The 26,527-nt window shown below is 35.8% G+C and overlaps 1 protein-coding gene across 3 annotated transcripts in view; it reads left to right on the top strand.

Annotated features, from left to right (window-relative positions):
• Nucleotides 1-26,527, top strand: part of FSTL5 (follistatin like 5) — a 768,953-nt gene that overhangs the window by 40,119 nt on the left and 702,307 nt on the right. For all 3 annotated transcript variants that reach the window (XM_036853815.1, XM_036853816.1, XM_036853817.1), the window contains one exon: nucleotides 14,526-14,667. In XM_036853815.1, the coding sequence (XP_036709710.1) occupies nucleotides 14,542-14,667 (126 nt within the window). In that variant the 5' untranslated portion in view covers nucleotides 14,526-14,541. The remainder of the gene's footprint in view (nucleotides 1-14,525; nucleotides 14,668-26,527) is intronic.

Genomic DNA, 26,527 nt, shown 5'->3' with positions numbered 1-26,527 from the left:
AGTGGTTACACTAGGTCTCTACTATGTTTTTCAGTTCTGTTACCTGTTGTATGTTGTACTTGAATATCTTATTTAAAAAATGTTTTCTTTTTAGTGCACCACAATAGTTAATATAACTGAGTATAAATAGTTTTGTAAAGCAAAGATGGTTTTGGAAAACAATATTTACCACCTAGCATGCTTTTCATAATGTGAGACTTTCATTTGCTTAAAGCAGAGTAACACACATTTTTTAATTAAATGGAATTCAGTGTGAATATTTTCTCCTAGTGCAAGCTTAAATTATTGTACATTTTAGACTGCAGTCCTAAAATGGCAAAGAATATATTTTATCTATATTTAGCTTCTTTCAGCTTCAAATTAAGCTGGCTATTGAAAGGTATGATTGATTAGAATCTCTACGGTTTTTGTTATCTGAATTAATGACTCAGATGTCATTACAAGTTCCACCTTCCTTGAAAGAGTGAAATTAATTTAATGGTCATAATTCTCATTATTTAACACTTATAATTCTATTCTTATACCAGATGTTTAAAAAAAGTGTATTGCCCATGTTAGAATTTTTCAACATAGAGCATTACACTTAAAAGTTTTAGACACTTTCACAATATGAAACATAGGATTAAGAATAAAGTTCCATGTTTGCCAGTGTTTCCATATAGATTTGAACCACCCTTACCCATGCAGTCTGGACACAGAAGTCACATAGCTACTGCTCTCACATTATAGCTGCATTTGTTTATCTTAAGTCTTCATTTACATTGATCTAAAGCAAAAAGAAGTGAAGGGTTCCCTCTTCCAGTACTACGCAGTCTGAGTAATTAGTTTGTTTTCTTTTCTTTTCTCTATGGCTACTTCTCATATAGGCTATCCCGTTATATCTGCAACATTATGTGTGTCTTAAAAGTAGAACTATATAACAGAACCATGGGTCAAATTTGATCAGAGTCATTCTTGGACACTTTATCTTGAGAAGTTTCCCTTTATTTATATATTAATTCAATATGAGCAATAATACCTATCAGGAAATGTTTTTGGATAATTATAAATACATCGTAGGCATTATCCCAGTATGTCTAGCTGGGTATACATGATCTGATTATCCTTTGCTGCTCTCCCCTATGATTATACAACTCTTAGCTCTTTTCTAGTTGGTTTTGTTTTGTATTCAAATGATACTCATTAGGATGAGTATTTGAACATAGTACATTTATTGGGAGAATCCATTGCTCTGATGTGGAGAATTCACGGCTGCATGGAGAGAATCCACCTCCCTGACAGGGAGAATCCACTGTCCATAATAAAACTGGGTTCTTTGGATAATATTTCCTTCTAAGAGAAATGTCAAATTAAAACTCAACCTCAGAGTTGACAGTGGTGGATGTCATGGTAAAGTGGGTCAAGAGATGAAAACAGTTGCTGCAACAGACAAGACTGAGGAATGTAGGAGAATCTTGCTGGCCGCTCCAATTTCATTTGAGCCAAAGAATGAAAAGGTTGTCTGTCTTTGACAAGAGAGGCTTTTTTAAAGGAACTTCCCATTGAAAGCCAAGCTCAAAGGTTTTCATCCAGGGGGAAAAGAAAAGCTTTTGTGATACATGCAATTTGACTTCTAGATTAATTTCATAGCCAGTTTTAATGAATATTTTTGACCACATGGAGAATATTAAGAATCCTTTTATGTACAGCTATAATTTCAAATTAATTACTTATCACCATTAATTATGAATTAATCAATCAAAATTATTTATTAAGCTTATGCTGTGTGCCATGTACTGCTCTGATTCACACAAATGATTAACAAAGTCCTGTCTTTATGAGATGACTTCTGGTTGGATACAGAGTACACACAAGCAAACCAGTGAAAATACAGGCTGTCAGATAATAAGAGCTGTGGGCTCTAGTCCTTCCATTCTAATGAAAATGCCCATCTATCATTTTTCTAAAATTGCCAGTTTACTCTTTTCATTTCCTCCACCTCCTAGCAGCACTTAATCTTCTGTTTCAACTAAACTTGCCTGAGGGCTTAGTCTTCGGACCTTTTCTCCTATCTAACTTCTTCCCATTTCCTACCTAGAGTAAAAGACATATAAATTTTCACAACCCCAAACAGGTATCTCCAGGCTATACCGCATTGCCAAGCTCCAGGTTCAATATCCCAGTGCCTATTTAACATCTCCAATAGGACTACAAAAGGCATCACACACACAAAAATCATAATTTCTCTTGCAAACCTGTTCTTCCCTGTATCTTCTCCTGATCAATAAATCTACTCAGTAGGAATAATCTGGTACAGGTGCTAGACTTTATAAGCTCATAAATTTCTTTTTACAGGTGGGGTCCAAGTAAGGCAATTGGTTTCGCTTAGGTTTTACAGCATGACACAAGGTAGTCTGGAAGTCCGTTTCTCCATCTCATTGAATTGCAGGATACCAGAAAGGAAAAAAGGCACTAGTGATCGTGTAGGCACCTCCCTCACCCAGAATAGAGCAAAGAGAAGTCTGTGGAAGTTAAGAAAAGTGTTAAATTGTGACAGAACCAGTTCAGTGTACTTCCTTCTATATCTATATGAGGATGATAGCCTTTCTTAAAGTGATAACCACAGTGCAAGGTAAAAAGTCTTCTAAGGGAGATACATAAAAATTGCAGCAGAGAGCAGTCAAGTTCATGTGAGATTGGCAGGGAAGTTTTCACAAAGGAGGTGACTGGGGCTATTTCTTGAAAGACCTATGGTAGTTTTCTAGGGTGGAGTGAGATGCAGTGGGGATACTCCAGGTGAAACTCTTAGGATAATTGACACCTCTAAAACATTTGTTAATGTTGGGGATTTGCTTTACCTTAACATTCGTTTCATTCATAGGCATGATACCAAAGTTTCCTTCCCCATATCAAATTCTGCATTTTGTTCCTAAAGCAATACTTTAACACTCTTATTTTGTTTTCCCAAATGATTAGACATTAGAATACAGAGAATGCATAAACAAATCAAAATCCCTCAAATTGAATCTATGAATAATGTAAGTACTCTAAATCCTACTGCCAAAGCAGTTATTGCCATATGGTGAAAAAAAAAAAAGTTTGATCAGAGAAAAAAAACTATTTTTTTGAAAAAGAGAAAAAAAAAAACTCTGTCCATCCCCCTTACCACTTTTTAAATTTTATTTTACTTTATTTATTTATTTTTTAAACATCTTTATTAGAGTATAATTGCTTTACAATGGTGTGTCAGTTTCTGCTTTATAATAACAAAGTGAATCAGTTATACATATACATATGTTCCCAAATCTCTTCCCTCTTGCATCTCCCTCCCTCCTACCCTCCCTATCCCACCCCTCTAGGTGGTCACAAAGCACCGAGCTGATCTCCCTGTGCTATGCGGCTGCTTCCCACTAGCTATCTATTTTACGTTTGGTAGTGTATATATATCCATGCCACTCTCTCACTTTGTTCCAGCTTACCCTTCCCCCTCCCCGTATCCTCAAGTCCATTCTCTAGTAGGTCTGCATCTTTATTCCCATCTTGCCCTTAGGTTCTTCTGACCATTTTCTTTTTTTTTAAATTCCATATATATGTGTCAGCATACGATATTTGTTTTTCTCTTTCTGACTTACTTCACCCTGTATGACATTCTCTAGGTCCATCCACCTCACTACAAATAACTCAGTTTTGTTCCTTCTTATGGCTGAGTAATATTCCATTGTATATATGTGCCACATCTTTATCCATTCATCTGTCGATGGACACTTAGGTTGCTGCCATGTCCTGGCTATTGTAAATAGAGCTGCAATGAACATTTTGGTACATGACTCTTTTTGAATTATGGTTTTCTCAGGGTATATGCCCAGCAGTGGGATTGCTGGGTCATATGGTAGTTCTATTTTTAGGTTTTTAAGGAATCTCCATACTGTTCTCCATAGTGGCTGTATCAATTTACATTCCCACCAACAGTGCAAGAGAGTTCCCTTTTCTCCACACCCTCTCCAGCACTTATTGTTTGTAGATATTTTGATGGTGGCCATTCTGACTGGTGTGAGATGATATCTCATTGTAGTTTTGATTTGCATTTCTCTAATGATTAATAATGTTGGGCATTCTTTCATGTGTTTGTTGGCAATCTGTATATCTTCTTTGGAGAAATGTCTATTTAGGTCTTCTGCCCATTTTTGGATTGGGTTGTTTGACTTTTTGATATTGAGCTGCATGAGTTGCTTGTATGTTTTAGAGATTAATCCTTTGTCAGTTGCTTCATTTGCAAATATTTTCTCCACTCTCAGGGTTCCCTTTTCATCTTGTTTATGGTTTCCTTTGCTGTACAAAAGGTTTTAAGTTTCATTAGGTCCCATTTGTTTATTTTTGTTTTTATTTCCATTTCTCTAGGAGGTGGGTCAAAAAGGATCTTGCTGTGATTTATGTCATAGAGTGTTCTGCCTATGTTTTCCTCTAAGAGTTTGATGGTGTCTGGACTTACATTTAGGTCTTTAATCCATTTTGAGTTTATTTTTGTGTGTGGTGTTACAGAGTGTTCTAATTTCATTCTTTTACATGTAGCTGTTCAGTTTTCCCAGCACCACTTATTGAAGAGGCTTGTCTTTTCTCCACTGTATATGCTTCATCCTTTATCAAAGATAAGGTGACCATATGTGTGTGGGTTTATCTCTGGGTTTTCTATCCTGTTCCATTGATCTATATTTCTGTTTTTGTGCCAGTACCATACTGTCTTGATTACTGTAGCTTTGCAGTATAGTCTGAAGTCAGGGAGCCTGATTCCTCAAGCTCCTTTTTTCTTTCTCAAGATTGCTTTGGCTATTCGGGGTCTTTTGTATTTCCATGAAAATTGTGAAATTTTTTGTTCTAGTTCTGTGAAAAATGTCAGTGTTAGTTTGATAGGGGTTGCATTGACTCTGTAGATTGCTTTGGGTAGTACAGTCATTTTCACAATGTTGATTCTTCCAATCCAAGAACATGGTATATCTCTCCATCTATTTGTATCATCTTTAATTTCTTTCATCAGTGTCTTATAATTTTCTGCATACAGGTCTTTTGTCTCCTTAGGTAGGTTTATTCCTAGATATTTTATTCTTTTTGTTGCAATGGTAAATGGGAGTGTTTTTGTAATTTCCCTTTCAGATTTTTCATCATTAGTGTATAGAAATGCAAGAGATTTCTGTGCATTAATTTTGTATCCTGCTACTTTACCAAATTCATTGATTAACTCTAGTAGTTTTCTGGTGCATCTTTAGGATTCTCTATGTATAGTATCATGTCATCTGCAAACAGTGACAGCTTTACTTCTTGTTTTCCAATTTGGATTCCTTTTATTTCTTTTTCTTCTCTGATTGCTGTGGCTAAAACTTCCAAAACTATGTTGAATAATAGTGGTGAGGGTGGGCAATCTTGTCTTGTTCCTGATCTTAGTGGAAATGGTTTCAGTTGTCCACCATTGAGGACGATGTTGACTGTGGGTTTGTCATATATGGCCTTTATTATGTTGAGGAAAGTTCCCTCTATGCCTACTTTCTGGAGGGTTTTTATCATAAATCGGTGTTGAGTTTTGTCGAAAGCTTTCTCTGAATCTATTGAGATAATCATGTGGTTTTTATCCTTTAATTTGTTAATATGGTGTATCACGTTGTTTGCGTGTATTGAAGAATCCTTGCATTACTGGGATAAACCCTACTTGATCATAATGTATGCTCCATTTAATGTGCTGTTGGATTCTGTTTGCTAGTATTTTGTTGAGGATGTTTGCATCATGTTCATCAGTAATATTGGCCTGTAGTTTTCTTTCTTTGTGACATCTTTGTCTGGTTTTGGTATCAGGGTGATGGTGGCCTCGTAGAATGAGTTTGGGAGTGTTCCTCCCTCTGCTATGTTCTGGAAGAGTTTGAGAAGGATAGGTGTTAGCTCTTCTCTTAATGTTTGATAGAATTTGCCTGTGAAGCCATCTGGTCCTGGGCTTTTGTTTGTTGGAAGATTTTTAATCACAGTTTCAATTTCAGTGCTTGTGATTGGTCTGTTCATATTTTCTATTTCTTCCTGGTTCAGTCTCGGCAGGTTGTGCATTTCTAAGAATCTGTCCATTTCTTCCAGGTTGTCCATTTTATTGGCATATAGTTGCTTGTAATAATCTCTCATGATCCTTTGTATTTCGGCAGTGTCAATTGTTACTTGTTTTTCATTTCTAATTCTATTGATTTGAGTCTTCTCCCTTTTTTTCTTGATAAGTCTGGCTAATGGTTTATCAATTTTGTTTATCTTCTCAAAGAACCAGCTTTTAGTTTTGTTGATCTTTGCTAACGTTTCCTTCATTTCTTTTTCATTTATTTCTGATCTGATCTTTATGATTTCTTTCCTTCTGCTAACTTTGGGGTTTTTTTGTTCTTCTTTCTCTAATTGCTTTAGGTGTAAGTTTAGGTTGTTTATTTGAGATGTTTCTTGTTTCTTAAGGTAGGCTTGTACAGCTATAAACTTCCCTCTTAGAACTGCTTTTGCTGTATCCCATAGGTTTTGGGTCCTCATGTTTTCATTGTCATTTGTTTCTCGGTATTTTTTGATTTCCTCTTTGATTACTTCAGTGATCTTTTGGTTATTAAGTAGTGTGTTGTTTAGCCTCCATGTGTTTGTATTTCTTACAGATCTTGTCCTGTAATTGATATCTAGTCTCATAGTGTTGTGGTCGGAAAAGATACTTGATACAATTTCAATTTTCTTAAATTTACCAAGGCTTGATTTGTGACCCAAGATATGATCTGTCCTGGAGAATGTTCCATGAACACTTGAGAAGAATGTGTATTCTGTTGTTTTTGGATGGAATGTCCTATAAATATCAATTAAGTCCATCTTGTTTAATGTATCATTTAAAGCTTGTGTTTCCTTATTTATTTTCATTTTGGATGATCTGTCCATTGGTGAAAGTGGGGTGTTAAAGTCCCCTACTACGATTGTGTTACTGTCGATTTCCCCTTTTATGGCTGTCAGTATTTGACTTATGTATTGAGGTGCTCCTATGTTGGATGCATAAATATTTACAATTGTTATATCTTCTTCTTGGATTGATCCCTTGATCATTATGGAGTGTCCTTGTTTGTCTCTTGTAGTAGTCTTTGTTTTAAAGTCTATTTTGTCTGATATGAGTATTTCTACTCCAGCTTTCTTTTGATTTCCATTTGCATGGAATATCTTTTTCCATCCCCTCACTTTCAGTCTGTATGTGACCCTAGGTCTGAAGTGGGTCTCTTGTAGACAGCATATATACGGGTCTTGTTTTTGTATCCATTCAGCCAGTCTATGTGTTTTGGTTGGAGCATTTAATCCATTTACATTTAAGGTAATTATCAGTATGTATGTTCCTATTACCATTTTCTTAATTGTTTAGGGTTTATTATTGTAGGTCTTCTCCTTTTCTTGTGTTTCCTGCCTAGATAAGTTCCTCTAGCATTTGTTGTAAAGCTGGTTTGGTGGTGCTGAATTCTCTTAGCTTTTGCTTGTCTGTAAGGCTTTTAATTTCTCCATCAAATCTGAATGAGATCCTTGCTGGGTAGAGTAATCTTGGTTGTAGGTTTTTCTCTTTCATCACTTTAAATATGTCCTGCCACTCCCTTCTGGCTTGCAGAGTTTCTGCTGAAAGATCAGCTGTTCACCTTATGGGGATTCCCTTATGTGCTACTTGTTGTTTTTCCCTTGCTGCTTTTAATATTTCTTCTTTGTATTTAATTTTTTATAGTCTGATTAATATGTGTCTTGGCGTGTTTCTCCTTGGATTTATCCTGTATGGGACTTTTTGTGCTTCCTGAACTTGATTAATTATTTCCTTTCCCATATTAGGGAAGTTTTCAAGTGTAATCTCTTCAAATATTTTCTCAGTACCTTGTTTATTCTCTTCTTCTTCTGGGACCCCTATAATTTGAATGTTGGTGTCTTTAATGTTGTCCCAGAGGTCTCTGAGACTGTCCTCAATTCTTTTCATTCTTTTTTCTTTATTCTGCTCTGCATTAGTTATTTCCACTATTTTATTTTCCATGTCACTTATCCGTTCTTCTGCCTCAGTTATTCTGCCATTGATCCCTTCTAGAGAATTTTTAATTTCATTTATTGTGTTGTTCATCTCTGTTTGTTTGCTCTGTACTTTTTCTAGGTCCTTGTTAAACGTTTCCTGTATTTTCTCCATTCTATTTCCAAGATTTTGGATCATCTTTAGTGTCATTATTCTGAATTGTTTTTCAGGTAGACTGCCTATTTCCTCTTCATTTGTTAGGCCTGGTGGGTTTTTGCCTTGCTCCTTCATCTGCTGTGTGTTTCTCTGTCTTCTCATTTTGGTTAACTTACTGTGTTTGGGGTCCTCTTTTTGAAGGCTACAAGTTCGTAGTTTCCGTTGTTTCTGGTGTCTGTCCCCAGACACTAAGGTTGGTTCAGTGGGTTGTGTAGGCTTCCTGGTGGAGGGAACTTGTGCCTGTATTCTGGTGGATGAGGCTGGATCTTGTCTTTCTGGTGAGCAGGTCCACATCTGGTGATGTGTTTTGGGGTGCCTGTGGACTTATTATGATTTTAGGCAGCCTCTGTGCTAATGGATGGGGTTGTGTTCCTGTCTTGTTAGTTGTTTGGCATAGGGTGTCCAGCACTGTAGCTTGCTGGTCGTTGAGTGGAGCTGAGTCTTGGCATTGAGATGGAGATCTCTGGGAGATTTTCACCGTTTGATATTACATGGAGCTGGGAGGTCTCTTGTGGACCAGTGTCCTGAACTTGGCTCTCCCACCTCAGTGGCACAGCCCTACACTTGGCTGGAGCACCAAGAGCCTGTCCTCCACATGGCTCAGAATAAAAGGGAGAAAAAAAAGAAAGATGAAGATAAAATGAAATAAAATAAAGTAAAATAAAATAAAAAAGTTATTTAAATAAAAAAATAAAAAATACTTATTAAGAAACAAAATTTTTTTAAGTAATAATAAAAAAAAAAGGACAGATAGAATCCTAGGACAAATGGTAAAAGCAAAGCTATACGGACAAAGTTACACACAGAAGCATGCACATACACACTCACAAAAAGAGAACAAGGGGACAAAATATATATATCTTTGCTCCCAAAGTCCACCTCCTCAATTTGTGATGATTCGTTGTCTATTCAGGTATTCCACAGATGCAGGTATATCAAGTCGTTTGTGGAGATTTAATCCGCTGCTCCTGAGGCTGCTAGGAGAGATTTCCCTTTCTGTTCTTTGTTCGCACAGCTCCCGGGGTTCAGCTTTGGATGTGGACCCGCCTCTGCGTGTACGTCGCCTGAGGGCGTCTGTTCTTCGCTCAGACAGGACGGGGTTAAAGGAGCAGCTGCTTCGGGGGCTCTGGCTCACTCAGGCGGGGGGAGGGAGCGGTACGGAGGAGGCGGGGCGAGCCTGCGGCGTCAGAGGCGTCGTGACGTTGCAGCAGCCCGAGGCGCGCCGTGCGTTCTCCCGGGGAAGTTGTCCCCGGATCACGGGAGCCTGGCCGTGGCGGGCTGCACAGGCTCCCGGGAGGGGCGGTGTGGAGAGTGACCTGTGCTCGCACACAGGCTTCTTGGTGGCGGCAGCAGCAGCCTTAGCGTCTCATGCCCGTCTCTGGGGTCTGTGCTGACAGCCGCGGCTCGCTCCCGTCTCTGGAGCTCGTTTAGGCGGCGCTCTGAATCCCCTCTCCTCGCGCACCAGGAAACAAAGAGGTAAGACAAAGTCTCTTGCCTGTTCGGCAGCTGCAGACATTTTCCCGGACTCGCTCCCGGCTAGCCGTGGCGCACTAGCCCCTTCAGGCTGTGTTCACGCTGCCAACCCCAGTCCTCTCCTGCGGTCCGACCGCAGCCCGAGCCTCAGCTCCCAGCCCCGCCCGCCCCGGCGGGGGAGCAGACAAGCCTCTCGGGCTGGTGAGTGCTGCTCGGCGCCGCTCCTCCGTGCGGGAATCTCTCCGCTTTGCCCTCCGCACCCCTGTGGCTGCACTCTCATCATGGCTCCGAAGCTCCCCCTCTGCCACCCGCAGTCTCCGCCCGCGAAGGGGCTCCTAGTGTGTGGACACCTTTCCTCCTTCACAGCTCCCTCCCCCTGGTGCAGGTCCCGTCCCTATTCTTTTGTCTGTGTTTTTTGTGTTTTCTTTTGCCCTACCCAAGTATGTGGGGAGTTTCTTGCCTTTTGGGAGGTCTGAGGTCTTCTGCCAGCGTTCAGGAGGTGTCCTGTAGGAGCAGTTCCACATGTAGATGTATTTCTGATGTATTTGTGGGGAGGAATGTGATCTCCGCGTCTTACTCTTCCGCCATCTTGAAGCTCCTCCTGAAACAAGCTTTCCCTCTTACTATTTTTAAGTCCAACTTTGTTACCTATGATGTTAGGCAGATACCTTTTAGGTAACATGCATTTTGTTTTCTCTAAGTTAATAGGTTGTTTTCTGATGCTTCCATATAAATATTGAGGTTAGAAGGAAATGTCGTAGGATCATTATCACACCATCTGCTCCAGCTGGTTTGTTTTTGTCACATGCTTTTCAGTGTTCTTACTGAGCTGTCAACAAACTGCCAATTAATTATGAAAACCTAACAGGTTGTCAGAGGTTACTATACCGAGAAAGTGAGCTCATGAGTCAGTGTATCAGGGGATCAATTATTGCTGATTTAAAATTTCCAGAACAGCTTCTGTGGACAAGTGAACTTTAAAAAATACAATAATAACGCCTTTGGATTCTATAGACGAAGAGAAGTAAGAAGGTAATAATTATTTTCTGAGTATCCTTTGAGAAGAGCCATCTTTATGTTTAGGTTGCCATTTGATAACTATATAATTGAATTGAAGTATTTTCCTTAGTGATATTTCAATGAAGAAAATCTTATGAGGTACCATTCACAGAAGATAAACACGGAAGCTAGTCTTTGTCCTTTGTCTAACCACTGCTGAGCTCAAATGTCTATCTGCAATAGAAATCAGAGATCTCCTAAAAAAATGTTATCTGACTTTTAATATTAACTCTTTTTTACTTTATCTGTAATACCAAGTAAATCACTCCAGTTGTATGACAGTTTTTTTTGTTTTTTTTTTTAATTTATTTATTTGTGGCTGTGTTGGGTCTTCGTTTCTGTGCGAGGGCTTTCTCCAGTTGCGGCAAGCGGGGGCCACTCTTCATCGCGGTGCGCGGGCCTCTCACTATCGCGGCCTCTCTTGTTGCGGAGCACAGGCTCCAGACGCGCAGGCTCAGTAATTGTGGCTCACGGGCCTAGTTGCTCCGCGGCATGTGGGATCTTCCCAGACCAGGGCTCGAACCCGTGTCCCCTGCATCGGCAGGCAGATTCTCAACCACTGTGCCACCAGGGAAGCCCGACAGTTTTTGATAAAACATTCTTATTTTTGTATAACGTGGTATTTTTAAGAAATTTTAGACTTGAAAATCATAAGACTACCACTGAAGAAAAAATGAATCACGGTTAAGAGTATCAGAAAAGTAGATTAAAATAGTATAAACAGGTTGCATATATCAATACTACACCAAAGATTTACTCACTGACTTATTTTTCTCAACTAATGAAATTTCTTAAAGTAGATATTCCTATTCTGTTGCTTTTTGGCAGAAAATATATTTCAGCAGATTGTTGATGTAATTATCAATGTGTAGAAGTTCACTCACCCAAAATTTATGAGATTTTTTTTCACCTAATTAATTGTTCATTTGTTCTGTATTTTATAGTAGATGAACTCTTTTCCATGTGGGATATATATATGATATATATATATATATATATATATATATATATATCTTTTTTTTGTGTGTATATGTATATATATATATATATATATACACACAAAAAAGATACACAAAAAAAGAGAGAATTAGAGGGAGTTTAGGAGGGGAAGAGAAAGGGCAGAGAAAGACAAACCCTTAAGGGAGCACTTTTAGGAAATTTATGACCTCACCTTCACCTAGAATCATAATGCTACAGGGTTGTTGCCATGCCTCTTTCCTCCTTCTCCTGCTTCACGACAGAAGGAACATAGTATTCAGAGCTCTGAAAAAATACCCCTTCACCTGAACTGTTCGCTTTATTCTCTGTCTCTATCTTGAATTTGAAATATTCCATCCAGTTGTCTTATAAACAAATATTTACCTCTGGGAGAAGGATTAGACTATATGTCAAAATGACAGCAGAAGGAAGGATTGCAAATGAAAATATTTAGTTTTCTCAGGTTAGTTTTCAGATATTTTGTAACAGTAGTGGAAATGGGAATTGCATTCAGAATTTTCAGAATGCAGGAAAACATGCTCTTTCTTGTTTCCCTTGCATGCAAGATGACATTCATTTATGCATTCATTCATTGTATGCCCAGTAGGTGACAGGCAATTTGGCAGGTCCAGATGATATAATGGTGGGGAAAAAAAACCAGAACAAAACAGATTCCAGCAACCACGAAGTTTGAAGGAGACAGATATATAGTCTTGTGAGTACACTTTAAAGTAATCATATTAATGTTGTATAATTACAAAGAGATGCTCTAAAATGAAAGAATACTGATCTATGAGCAGAGTAACTAAGAAATGTAACTCAGGCTTCGTATTATGGGGAAGGATTCTAAGGGACATTTTTGATGTGTGATGGTCTTTGGATAATAAATGGGAAAATAATTGTATTTCAAGTGGAGAAAATAGTACACAAAAGCCTTATAGTAGGAATGGACAAAACAAGTTCAAATAACTGCATGAAATTAGTCAGGCTGGAGAACAGTTATTTAGAGAAGAATAAGACATGCAGAGCCTAGATGCTGTAGGAACTTGTAAGAACCAGTGGTTTTGTTTTTTATCTTAAGGATAAATGTATATATCTCAAAGTTACTAGCAAAGGCAATAACATCATGATGTTTAGATTCAACATGATTGATCAGGCTGTTGTGTGGAGAAGGAATTGAAGGTGCATAAGTGTGGAAGGAGGGGAAGGATGGGATTGGAGCATTTGAAGGGAGAAGTGGTGCCTACAGCTTGAACTAGGGTTGTGGCTATAGATTTGGAAAGGAACTGATGTTTGAGAGATATATATAGGAAGGTAGAACTAATAGAACTTAGAGATGGGTTTAATATGGAGAGTAAGGGAGACTAAGATGACAAAAATGTCTCCTTTGTTTCTGGCTTGAGTAAAGGGATGAATGAAAGTCTGCAAAAGCATGGCTTTATGTAGGGATGTGTATACTATGAGGAGTTTCTTTTGAAACATGAAGGCAGAGCTGTTAAGGAGGCTAATCATACCAATCTGGAGATTTAATGAGAAGCACTACATATAATTAAAACCATAGACTATGTTGAATGTCTGGCTGAGTGAATGAAGTAGGATACATGGCTAATGGGATTAAGTAATATTTAATGGCAAAATAAAGGAGTAGGATGACTTGCAAAAGGACTGAGAAGACGTTTTTGCAAGCTCTATAGACACAGAAGAGATGGATGTCATAGACATCAAGTAAAGTGACCATTTCTTGAAAAAAAGAAATGTTATTTTGATAGAGTGATGAGGATAGAATCATGATTGGTCAGAAAATGGATAGAATGAGATACACAATTCCTTCCAAAAATTCAGAAGGAGAGAAGAGAAATTATCTTAAAACATGGATGATTTGAACACATTTAAAGATGGAAGAAAATTATTTAGAGACAGAGTTTAAATACACTAAATAGCAGGGTTAATCAGTTGGTTAAGTTTCTCAAGCCAGATGACCAGATTGGATTAGACAGGAGGAGAAAAAGCTCCTCCTATGGTCACAATAGTGACAAAGATGTGAAAGTGGTAAAGTGGAATATAGTTGAGGTCAAAGCATAGATTTGTTTGTTTGGAAGAGGGCTTAGAGAGTTTATATGGTGATAAATTTATGCAATTTTACAGTTTCTCTGCTATAGCCAAGAATATAGAGCTGTGGAAAGAGCCATAGGACTTTTAGTTTAAAGCACTTAAAAAGCAATTTCTAGGAAACGTCCTCTTAGGTGCTACTGGTAAAATGCATTCATAACTCGATGTAACCTATCTGTATAATTTCTGTTGTACCTCAGTTTATTAAGTACTTACCATAGAAGACTATCCTATCAACCTCTCACCAGTATTTACCAGTAAATTATAATAGCTATAGTTTTATTAAGCATTACTCATCAAATATACTCAAAGAGGAGTTTGAGATTTAAAAACATATTGATAATTGTATTCTGTATGGATGCTTAGAAAATTTATCATTGTTTAATGTTTTCTCTCTTTTTAAAAAATTTTCTTTCAACATGTGTTTATTAATTGTTCCTCAATACATTTTTATTGGCCCCTAAATTTCTACTTATTCAATGTTGTGTAAAGCTGTATGAGTAAAACAAACGATATTTGTTATGATCAAAAAGATAATCTTTATTCAGAGATTCTTACCTATTATGGATTCAGTTGGCGACTGCTGCCAGGTTTTGATTAGATCTATGAAGATTTCTATTTGCTATTGAATATTTCTTGATACATTTATTCAGTATAGAATGTATATTCTGATTATTTGCAATGTTAATTTTCACAGGTGAAAAGCAATAAGGATGTTTAAGTGCTGGTCAGCTGTTTTGATTCTTGGATTCATTTTTCTGGAGTCAGAAGGAAGGCCAACCAAAGAAGCAGGATATGGCCTTAAATCTTATCAGCCTCTAATAAGATTGCGACACAAGGTACAGTACCCATCTGGACTTGCTCCTAGTGTCTAGCGGTTATGAACTAAACTATTGGTTGTCTGGTTTACTACTCACTTAGGAGCACTTATTTCAGAATATGCTTTCAGAATATAATTTACATAAAAATCACATTTTAAAACATGAAATAGTAGTAGCTTTGGAAACTTACAACTTTGGGAATTAAATACTTTTTAACAAATTATAGAGATGGGTTATTTTAAAAATATGTCACTGAAAGTTCACGTGAAGTAATAGTAAAGGATTTATAAAAATCAGTAAATATGTTAAGACCTAATCACCCAGATGCTTTCTATTATTTTGATATTAATTTTAAGTTTAGAACTTTTCAAAATAAAACAATATTGTTATGTTCTTGAATTTGTCATAAAGATAAACAGAAAAGGATGTCTGTACCATCTAGAGATATAGTTTGGCAGTTTTTGTTTTTATAAAAATCATTAGACATTTTAAGTTCATCAAAAATCATAATTTTGTGTTGTCTAATGTTGAGAAAATACTTCATTTATTTATGTTAAATATTTTCAAGAAAAAAATAAGTTGACATTTAAGAATTCTATAAATTATATAGATTATATACTTACAATAAATTAAGCTAGTGCTTTTATTTTAATAACAGATCATGATACTACAAATAAGATACTGAAGCAACATTTTATTCAATCAAATAAGTTTACAATACATTTTGGTTTTCCTAGAGAACTGAAAAAAGACAAAAATGCTGATTTTGAAAAGAACATATGTATTTTAAAATTTCTTATGCTACTTGTCTTTTAAAAAACACTTGAAATAAACATAACTATATTGATTTTCTCCCTTACATTCAATACATGCTAGTGACATTTATTTTTCTGAAATTCTTTCATCACATTATTGTATTTTGATAAAATTGCTAACCTTTACTGGGATTTTTATGTGCCAGACACTAGGCTAAGCTATTAAATGTATTATTTTATTTAATCTTCAAAACAAACTGATGAAGACGTATCTGTTTTCATTCTATAGATGAGAAATAAAAATTCTTAGAATGTTAAAGGATTTTTCTGAATGCATATACTTATTAAATATATCAATAGGCTAGGGTATAACATGCAGGATAGATTTGATAGGAATAAAAGAGAAAATAAGTAAAATATAAAATATACTTCAATGTCAAAAATCATTGTAGAAATTTAGTCTCATGTAAAAGTAAATAAGTTATTAAAGTGTTCAGTCTGGATAAATACAATTGGAGAATTGGCCTCGTTCTACTATCTTTCAAATATCATTTGTTTCCCCTACTTCTTGGGCTAAGAATAAGTTTTATCACTGCCCCAAACTTAGAAATAATAACTCCTTTATGAATGCTCTCTAAACACATTATTAATTCAACATATTGACTCATACTGTTACAGACCCAGTGAATATTTATTCCATGCTTTGTGTCTGCCCTATGTTATGTGTCTTAGGTCAGAAACTGTGCCTTTCTAATCTTTTCATTCCTGGTGCCATGAATATAGTAGATACTGTTTAATTGAATCGATGGCAGAAAAATGACAGGTAGAATGCATGACTAGGAGTTTTGACTGTTCCCCTGCTAAATATAAACCACAGATTTTTATGTATTATTTATAAATAATTTTGAATTAAATTTGGACGTTGAAGATAAATTTCTTATCCTGCACTGCTGTGTGATTTAAGAAACCTTTAAGGAAATGAAACAACAAATGAGTTAAACCTGTTTTAGAAAGACTAATACCCACCCAAAATGATCAAAGTCACCTCCCAATCTTTTCCATCTCTGTGTCTTTAGCCCGAAATAATTAGAAATAATACATGATTGCTAGTATGTAGAAGCAGATAGCAGAGAATGCTATGTAATACCTAACTTTCAAATGACGTGAGACAGAGGTGACATGAAACTATAAGAGGTATTCTGTGACTTTGTGTGTGTGTGTGTGTGTGTGTGTGTGTAAACGTGTGTATTTGACAGGAATAAAGAAGCACCTTGAGCTGTGCAAGTTCCTGCAGTGTCCCACCAGATACTTTCCACATACTATCAACCCCTGACCCAGCCACTGGGATCTACTTTTCCTTCCCCAAGACCTTGAAGACTAATCTCATTATACTATTTATTCTTGTTTATATCAGTCACTGTTTGAATCCCAGGGCTACCTGGTCGTCCTTTTTCCACTGCTTTCATTCCAGTTAGGTTCACATGCTACTTTGTTAGGCTTTCCCAAACCATAATTGAAAATGGGACAAACATAGACATTCCCTAGATCCCCTGTTTGATTTCTTTTCTTTTCTTTCTTTTTTCTTTCTTCTTTTTTTTTTTCTTTTTTGCTAGGAAATAAGCTTTTATTAATTAGTCCCAGAGGTTCTAAACTTTTTATGTCCATTTTTTTTTTTTTTGTCTTAAACAGGAAGGGCCTTTTCTAGTCTTCTTACTGATATTCTAAATAGTTTTGTAAAATGTTTTCTTCTGTACTCTTCTCTCATATTTATTTATTTGTTTATTTTAAAATTTTTATTGGAGTATAGTTACTTTATAATGTTGTGTTAGTTTCTACACTACCACATAGTGAAGCAGCTATACATACACACATATCTCCTCTTTTTTGGATTTGCTCCCCATTTAGGTCATCACAGTACATTGAGTAGAGTTCCCTGTGCTATACAGTAGGTTCTCATCAGTTATCTATTTTATACATAGTATCAATAGTGTATATATGTCAATCCCTATCTCCTAGTTCATCCCACCTCCCCTTCCCCACTTGGTATCCATACGTTTGTTCTCTACGTCTGTGTCTCTATTTCTTATTTCCACTCATAGAATACATCACTATTTGCAAGATATCTATTTTAATTATCTATTAGTTTGTTGGATGTTTCCTTCCATTATGATATACGCTACTATTCATCTTGCTATAACACAGCACCTAGAACAGTTTGTGACACATGGTAAACAAGAAACAAATATATGTAGAATGAATGATTCCATCTGTTGGCTAGAATAAGGCTTAAATCAAGATGATATACATGTATAATTATATCATATTATTATAATTAATAATAAGTCAGAAATAATTTCTTTTTCTATCATTTTACCAGAGTAAAATCAATAGAGCTATACTTAATAAATTTTTAAAATACATTATTTTAATAGCATTACATAAATTGATTACCTCTTATTTGTTATTTTTTAACCTACATGGTTTTATTTAAATTGCAAGGAATAATAACATCTATAAACCTTTGGATAGGTGTCACTAGTATTAAATATTAGTTATTAACTACAAAACTATAAAATAATAGATATGATAGATACTGAGTTCTGATTAGCCAATCTCCACATTTTCCCCAGAGAGTTGTCTGTACTTTGAATCCAGACAAATGTATATACAGAATTCATTTTTATCAAATATTTGTGTGTTAACTGTATAGTGAATCCCCTTTTGGGAGCAAAAACTGAAATGTGAGAATTATTACACAGAAATAGTGTAGATATAATTATAAACATATATGTACATAGTTATATCATTTACAACTCTATATACACACAAATGTGATTACAAATATATTTGTCTGTCTCAAGATAAAAATGAGTAACATAAATCCATCATGCTAATTATAGAATCTTAATTATAGTCCATAGTATGTATCTAAGGGAGCTGATCCTGTGTTTCATCCAATGTGTTTACCCAACAAGTATTTATTGAACTTAAGAGTAGGAATTCATTAGCACTGTAAAATTGTAAAATACAATTACAAAATGCAAATCCAAATAGTGGCTCTTCCTTCATTATTATTTTAAAATAACCATTGCATACTTATATTGTACTATGTACTTTCATATACATTAATTGTTGTAATTTAATTCTACAGTAATCCTGGGATGCAGGGAATATTATTCCTGTTTATCCAAATGATATTATTAAAATCAGAGAGGAAAAGTTACTTTCCCAAGGAGAAGAGAGGGGAACAGACAGAATCAATGAGATTAGTAAGAGGTAGATAAAAGCATAGGTAGACAACAGATGTGGAAGAGGGACCAGAAAAGCATAAAGATGATGATGGTAGTAAAGCAACGTGACATTAACTTCAACGAGAAACATCTCATGTTCTTTCAGATTGTTTCTCTTGCCTTTCCATAAGCACAACCACAATGTTCCCACCTCCATTTTCTTGGCCAGATTGAATGCCTTCTTCTGAAGGTTGCTGTAGCTCTGGTTTAGGCCAGTCTCCCAATGAAGTCTCACTAGGAAGCAATAGTCACCACCCTAACTGCTGGTCTGTTGCTAGGAATCTGGGTGTTGAGCATAGTAGTAACTATTGGCTGCCATGTGCATTTGTGAGAAAATTCCCTGAAGTCTCCCAAATTTTAAGCCATCTCCAGAATTTGTATACTCAGAGCAGCCCATACAGAACTTAGTCTCACAGAACATTGACTGTATACCAGGTACTCTGTTAGCTTTATTCTATACATTGGTTTAATTATATGAAGATTTTCATGTCATAAGTGGTTTTATTACCATTTGATAAATGAGAAAATTGGGCTTCAAAAATGTTTAGTAATTGTTTAATACAACACCCTTATAATGTTAGGAAGCAGGATTTAGGATTTCATACAGAGTCTATATATCTTAATGCCCATTCCACAGTGAGTAATTTTTGTAGTAATTTGACCTGTGTGCTGTGTATTTCCTATTCTCTCTGCATTCTGATCACATAGTAGTAAGGCACGATTTTATGTCTTGGTCCCTTTGTGGTTGATGTGACTATGTGTCTACTTCTGGCTAATGAACTGTAAGAAGTGACATGAAGTGCATCTGGGCTGAACATTTGATCCCAATTGTAAAATCTTCCTGAATTCTCTTTTTCTTCTAGCATGACAAACAGCATCTGATCAAGGTGGTGTCAGCTTAAATCATCCCAAGTGTCTAAATAACTAGGATGAGTGAAACACACGGGCAATTAGTGAACATTGCATACTTATATTGCACTACGTACTTTCATATACATTGTTGTAATTTAATTCTACAATAATCCTGCGATGCAGGGAGTATTATTCCTGTTTATCCAAATGATATTATTAAAATTGAAATGTGAAATGAAGGGAAAATCTTCTGTTTTAAACCACTGAGACTTGGGAGTTGTTTGCTATCTCAGCATAACCATAGTCTGTTCTCACCAATAAAGAGAGAACTAGAATGTAAACTCCTATCACCTAACCACAAATTCTGGGCTCCTTTTCCTCTACTGTCGAGGTATTTTTTTTTTTTCATTTCCATTCCTAGACTTTTCTTCCTCTCTTTCATCCAGTATTTCTTTCTCCTCTCTGTTTCCTGCTGAGTCATAATTTCCTATCACAATTAAAACTCCTGTTGTAGTCACAAACCTGTAATATGCGTGTACTAATATTTCAGCATATTACCCTAGTCAGTTCACTGTAAATCCTGTTAGGGTCGGTGCCTTATCTAACATCCTTTTTCTTACCTTCGGCACTGATCGCACTGCTACATTGTTTGCTGATACTGGTAATCAAAGCCAAGCTAGAGGGAAGATCTTATGAGAACAGTAAGGAGTTCTCTTTGAGTATACCTAGTGGGACCACTGAAAGATCTTAAATAGCTTACATGTTTGTGTGGCCAGAGAATGTGATGCCCAGCTTTATAGTGCAGAGAAAACCAAAATTGCATTACTATCCCTTTACTTCCTAAATCAAAATGTTAATCTATGAAAGTAGTTACCGTGCAAATGGAGCAAAGAGTTTGCATAATTTAATAAGTCCAGAGAGTGTTGCTATGCATGGCAGTGCACTATAATTCAAAGGAGTCGTTTGTGGGAGGTGATGTTTTACTTTTGGTATTAAAAGATTGATAGATGTGGATTGGTGAAGAGTGACAGGAGAGAACTCTAGGGAAGGAGAAAAACATTAAACAACACATCAAAACCGTGACTGCTCAGAGGATAGAAACCTTCAGGCAAACCCAGGAGCATTATTTCCTGACTGACTAAAAATTTTGCCATTCCATCTGAAATATCTTACTGCTTCCAGCATGTTCAAGGGAAGGCCTTTTAAAATGTTAATGTATTTTGCAGAGGTCAAGAAGCGATTTGGACCATTATGTAAGAGCAAAAATGGTCGTGATGAGGGAAGTAAAGACATCATGGTGGAATGATTGATTAAGTAAATGTTAAGGAATTAATCAATTAATATATAGATATATTTATTCCATATATATCTTAGTGATTGATTATTATTAATAAATCTCTGGCTTTTTATGTTTTATTTTTTTATTGAAGTATAGTTGATTTACAATTTTGTGTTAGTTTCAGGTGCACAGCAAAGTGATTCAGTTATACATATATATTATTTTTCAGATTATTTTCCCTTATAGGTTATTACAAAATATTGAGTATAGTTCCTTGCACTATACAGTAGGTCCTTGTTTATCTGTTTTATATATAATAGTGTGTATCTGTTAATCCCAAACTCCACATTTACCCTTCCCCACCTTTCCCCATTAGTGACCATAAGTGTTTTCTATGTCTGTGAGTCTATTTCTGTTTTGTATATAAGTTTGTTTGTATCTTTTTTTTTTAGATTCCACATATAAAAGATATCTTATGATATTTGTCCTTCTCTGTCTGGCTTACTTCACTTAGTATGATAATCTATAGGCCCGTCCATTGCTGCATATGGCATTATTTCATTCTTTATATGGCTGAGTAATATTTCATTGTATAAATATACCACATCTTCTTTATTCATTCATCTGGCTATGGACATTTAGGTTGTTCCATGTCTTGGCTATTATAAATAGTTCTGCTATGAGCATTGGAGTGCATGTATATTTTTGAATTATGTTTTTCTCCAGATATATGGCCAGGAGTGGAATTGCAGGATCATATGGTAGCTCTATTTTTAGTTTTTTAAGGAACTTCCGTACTGTTCTCCATACTGGCTGTACAAATTTACATTCCCACCAACAGTGTAGGAGGATTCCTTTTTCTCCACACCCTCTCTAGCATTTATTAGTTGTAGACTTTTTGATGATGGCCATTCTGACTGGTGTGAGGTGATACCTCATTGTAGTTTTGATTTGCATTTCTTGGCATTTTTCACATAACTAGAACAAAAAATTTTAAAATTTGTATGGAAACACAAAAGACCCCTAATAGCCAGAGCAATCTTGAGAAAGAAGAATGGAGCTGGAGGAATCACAATCCCTGACTTCAGAGTATACTACAAAGCTACAATAATCAAAACAGTATGGTACCAGCACAAAAACAGAAATATAGATCAATGGAACAGGATAGAAAACCCAGAAATAAACCCATGCACCTATGATCAATTAATCTACAAAAAAGGAGGCAAGAATATACAGTGGAGAGAAGACACTCTCTTCAGTAAGTGGTGCTGGGAAAACTGGACAGCTATACATAAAAGAATGAAAATAGAACATTCTGTAACACCATACACAATAATAAACTGAGAATGGATTAAAGACCTAAATGTAAGACCAGATGCTATAAAACTCCTCTAGAAAAACGTAGGCAGAACACTCTTTGACATCCATTGCAGCAATATCTTTTTGGATTCGTCTCCTAGAGTAATGGAAATAAAAACAAAAATGAACAGTTGGGACCTAATTAAACTTAAAAGCTTTTGCACAGCAAAAGAAACCAGAAACAAAATGAAAAGACAACCTATAAAATGGGAGAAAATATTTGCAAATGATGCAACTGGCAAGTGATTAATCTCCAAAATATAGCAACTGCTCATACAGTTCTCTCTCTCTCTATCTATCTATATCTATATCTATCTATCTATATATATTTACATATGTATATATATATATAAACAACCCAATCCAAATGGGCAGAAAATCTAAATAGACTTTTCTCCAAAGAAGACATACAGATGGCCAAAAGGCTCATGAAAAGATGCTCAACATTGCTAGTTATTAGAGAAATGCAAATCAGATTTTTTAATCCAAAAATTATGTTTGAAAAAGAACATTTATTTATTTTTTCTGATAAATGAAGTTCCGCTATTAATTGAGCTAGTGCCTGAAGCCTAGTTTCCACAGGACTATGCAAAGAGGGCTATGTTATAGCAGCATACACCATAGGATATAGAAGATTTGTGCATTGAAGGACACAATATGGGCCGTTCTTTGCACCAGAAGAAGACATTATCTTTAGGATACTGGACAGTAGGTAGTCTTGCCCTTTGCTTGGATTAGAGATACAATCTCTGTCTTCTAAGGCTGTATATACACTTGCCTTTGCTCCGGAAGGGGACATTATCTCTGTGTTTCAAAGCTGCTTGCTGTACAAACATCCTTGAATAGATTCCAGAGCAAATGACAGTCAGTGTCTCTGCTCAGGAGATGTGCAAAAACATGAGGGGGATTGTCTCCCAAGACACAAGGGGAGTACCACCTGTATCAGGAGGTCAGAGTCACCATCAAGTGTATCTAAGGCCTGAACTAATGATGTGTATTTCAAAGTTGATTTGCAAACCAAGTGCATAGGTATAACTTCATCCTACCTTTTACTGCTTAATTTTGTACTTCCTAGAACTTTAAGGAAAAAAATGTTTTGTCGACCTTCGAATGTGTTGCTTTCATGTTTATTCCTTTACACCAGGAAATATTTGCTAATCTGGGGAAAATCGGCATGTGGTTGACTAAATCACTTTCCTTACCAAAAATAAGTCAATAAAGGGATATATCTAACTTTTAAAATCTTCAAGATAAGAACCTACTAGTCATTTGATCCTTTTGAGAATGAATTCTCAAAGCAGTACTATTATTACAGATGTGTAGGGTGATATGCATAAAGTCTGTCCCTTTATACCTCTATGACCCTACATTAAAATATTTTTTGTAAAACTTTAAAAGTAGTAGTTATAACTGCTTTCGTTTGAAGATTTGAAGTTTTGAAATGTTAAAAATGGGATGCATTAGCATTCTACTTACATCTATTCAATAAAATATAACAAAGTAGTCAAATAAATCAAATTCATATAGTTTATTAGAACCAAGCTTGTCAGGATTCCAGAAAACTCTGTTTATGCGCTAGTCTTGGGCACTTATGATGTTTTTTACCACTCTGGGATGAATTTCAAGTGACCTGAGCCACAATGCTTTCTCTTACCCAACTCAATAATTTAAAAAATTTATATAGATAGATAGATAGTTGAAAAACAGTGGCTTTATCCCTGTTTCCCTGAACAGTTATTGATTCTTTTACTGATCAAGAAGCACCAGAATATTAGGACCTAGATGCAGTTAAACAGGTTTGTCATTATTGTTCATTTTGATTGACTTTTGATTAACTTCCAAAACCTTCTTATCTTTAGATATAGTTGTATTTTTCTCCTCATTTCTGTGGAAAGAATGTGCTAGTACACATCAGTTTGCTAAGGAAAACAAACTACTGATAGACCCAGATCTACCACTAATTAAGCACATTATACTACCTCCTGTTAAAAAATATATATATAGGTGTCATAGTTTATAACAGGGTTCAGTGTGGTTACTCTAAACATGTACATGTAGAAAAAAGGCTTATGAGTTAAGAACAGGCAAATGAGGTAAATTAATATTAATATACCACAACCTAATATTTGTATTCACTACTTCAATGTGTAAACTAATTATAAGTTGTTTTGTACATCTTCCATTATTAAAATTCTATTGTGAATTCAATTAGCAAAGCTCTGTATTATAAATGAAAATAAATATTCTGATTTATGAGCTTGACATTCAACATGTTTAAGGCATAAAATCCCTATGGTGTATAGATCACAGTTGAAAAGAATAGGATTGGTTTTAACTAATATTGCTTACTGCTTATTTCTGGCGTCGGGTTCCCTGTATATGAGCTGAGATATAGTGGTTTTAGAGCTATAAAATAGTAGAAAATATTCAATCCATCTTTAAAAGCATATAATACAGATGGGAAAAGTGAGTGCCTGAGAGGAAAAGGTCTTTATTGAAGATCACACAAGTTGAACTAGCCACAAGTCTGTCTGAAAGTGATTGGGAGTTTATCAGTTGTGTGTGTTAAACAAATGGCCCATTCAAAGATTGGGCTGTCAGTCATTATACTACCAATTGGTAGACCCATCCAACAAAAAATGTCTATTTTCAACATCCTGTCAGAAGGATACTTGCATATGCTATCAGCAATGGTGGCAATGTGGTTTTATTTTCTCCTAAAGGGCTTCTTTTCTCTTTCCCAATTTTTAAATAGACTATTTTCTTATAACACTTTTAAGTTCACAGCACAATCGAGTAGAGAGTCTAGAGAGTGCCCATATACTTCCTGGCACCACATCTATAAGCTTCCCTCACTATCAGCATCCTGCACCACGTGGTACTTTTGTTACAATTCATGAACCTACAGTGACAAATCATTATTACCTGAAGTCCATGGTTTGCCTTAGCATTCACTCTTGGTGTTCCACACTTTATGGATTTTGACACATGAATAATAACCTGTATGCACCATTGTAGTAGCATACAGGATAATTTCATCCTCCTAAAAATACTCTGTGCTCTGCCTATTTATCTCTCTCTCCCATAACACCACATAAACTCTAACATGTTATTGTCTCCATAGTTTTGCCTCTTCCAAAATGTCACGTTGTTGGAATCGTACAGAATATAGCCCTTACAGATTGGCTTCCTTCACTTAGTAGTATGCACTAAAGATTTCTCCATATCTTTTCATGTCTTGATAGCTCATTTCTTTTTAGTACTGAATAATAGTCCATTGTCTGGATGTACCACAATTTATTTATCTACTTACTTACTGAAGGACATGTTGGTTGCTTGATTTTGATAATTAAAAATAAAACTGTTATAAACATCTGTGTGCAGGTTTTTGTGTGGACATAAGTTTTCGACTCATCTGGGGAAATTCCAAAGAGTGTGATTATTGAATCATATGGAAGGGTATGATTAGTTTTATAAGAAAGTGTTACACTGTCTTCCAAAGTAGCTGCACCATTTTGCATTCTCATCAACAATAAATGAGAGTGGTTCCACATTCTTGTCAGCATTTGGTGTTGCCAACTATTTGGATTTTAGCCATTCTAATATACATATAGTGGTATCTCACTGTGGTTTTAATTTGCCATTCACTAAAGACATATGACATTTAACATATTTCTATATGTTTATTTGTCATCTGTATATTCTCTTGGTATAGGTGTCTGCTCAGGTCTTTTGCCCATTTTTTAAATTGGGTTATTAGTTTTCTCATCGTTGAGTTTGAGTCCATTGTATATTTTGAATAATAGTCCTTTATCAGATGTGCTATTTTCAGATATTTTCTTCCTGACTGTGACTTGTTTTCTCATTTCTTGACATTGTCTTTTGCAGAGAAGACATTTTTTAACTTTAATGAAGTTCAGCTTAACAATTATTTCTTTCCTGAATCATGTCTTTTTTGTAGTATTTTAAAAGTCATTGCCGTACTCAAGGTCATTTACATTTTCTCCTGTGTTATTACCTTCTGGGAGGTTTATAGTTTTCCATTTCACATATAAGCCTAAGATTCATTTTGGGTGATTCTTGTGAAGGGTTTCAAGTCTGTGCCTAGATTCACAGGTGAATGTAGGTGTCCAGTTGTTCCAGCATCATTTGTTGAAAAAGCTATCTTTGCTCCATTGTACTGCCATTGCTCTTTCATCAAAGATCAGTTGATTATATTACTGTGGGTCTGATCTGGACTCTACTCTGTTCCATTGAGCTATTTGTCAATTCTTCCACCAATGCCACACTCTCTTGATTACTGTAGCTTTATGATAAGTCCTAAGTGCATTCGTGTCAGTACC

The sequence above is a fragment of the Balaenoptera musculus genome, chromosome 5 (genome assembly GCF_009873245.2).
Source record: "Balaenoptera musculus isolate JJ_BM4_2016_0621 chromosome 5, mBalMus1.pri.v3, whole genome shotgun sequence".
Classification (NCBI taxonomy): Eukaryota; Metazoa; Chordata; class Mammalia; order Artiodactyla; family Balaenopteridae; genus Balaenoptera; species Balaenoptera musculus.
This window is presented reverse-complemented; position numbering and strand designations above follow the sequence as displayed.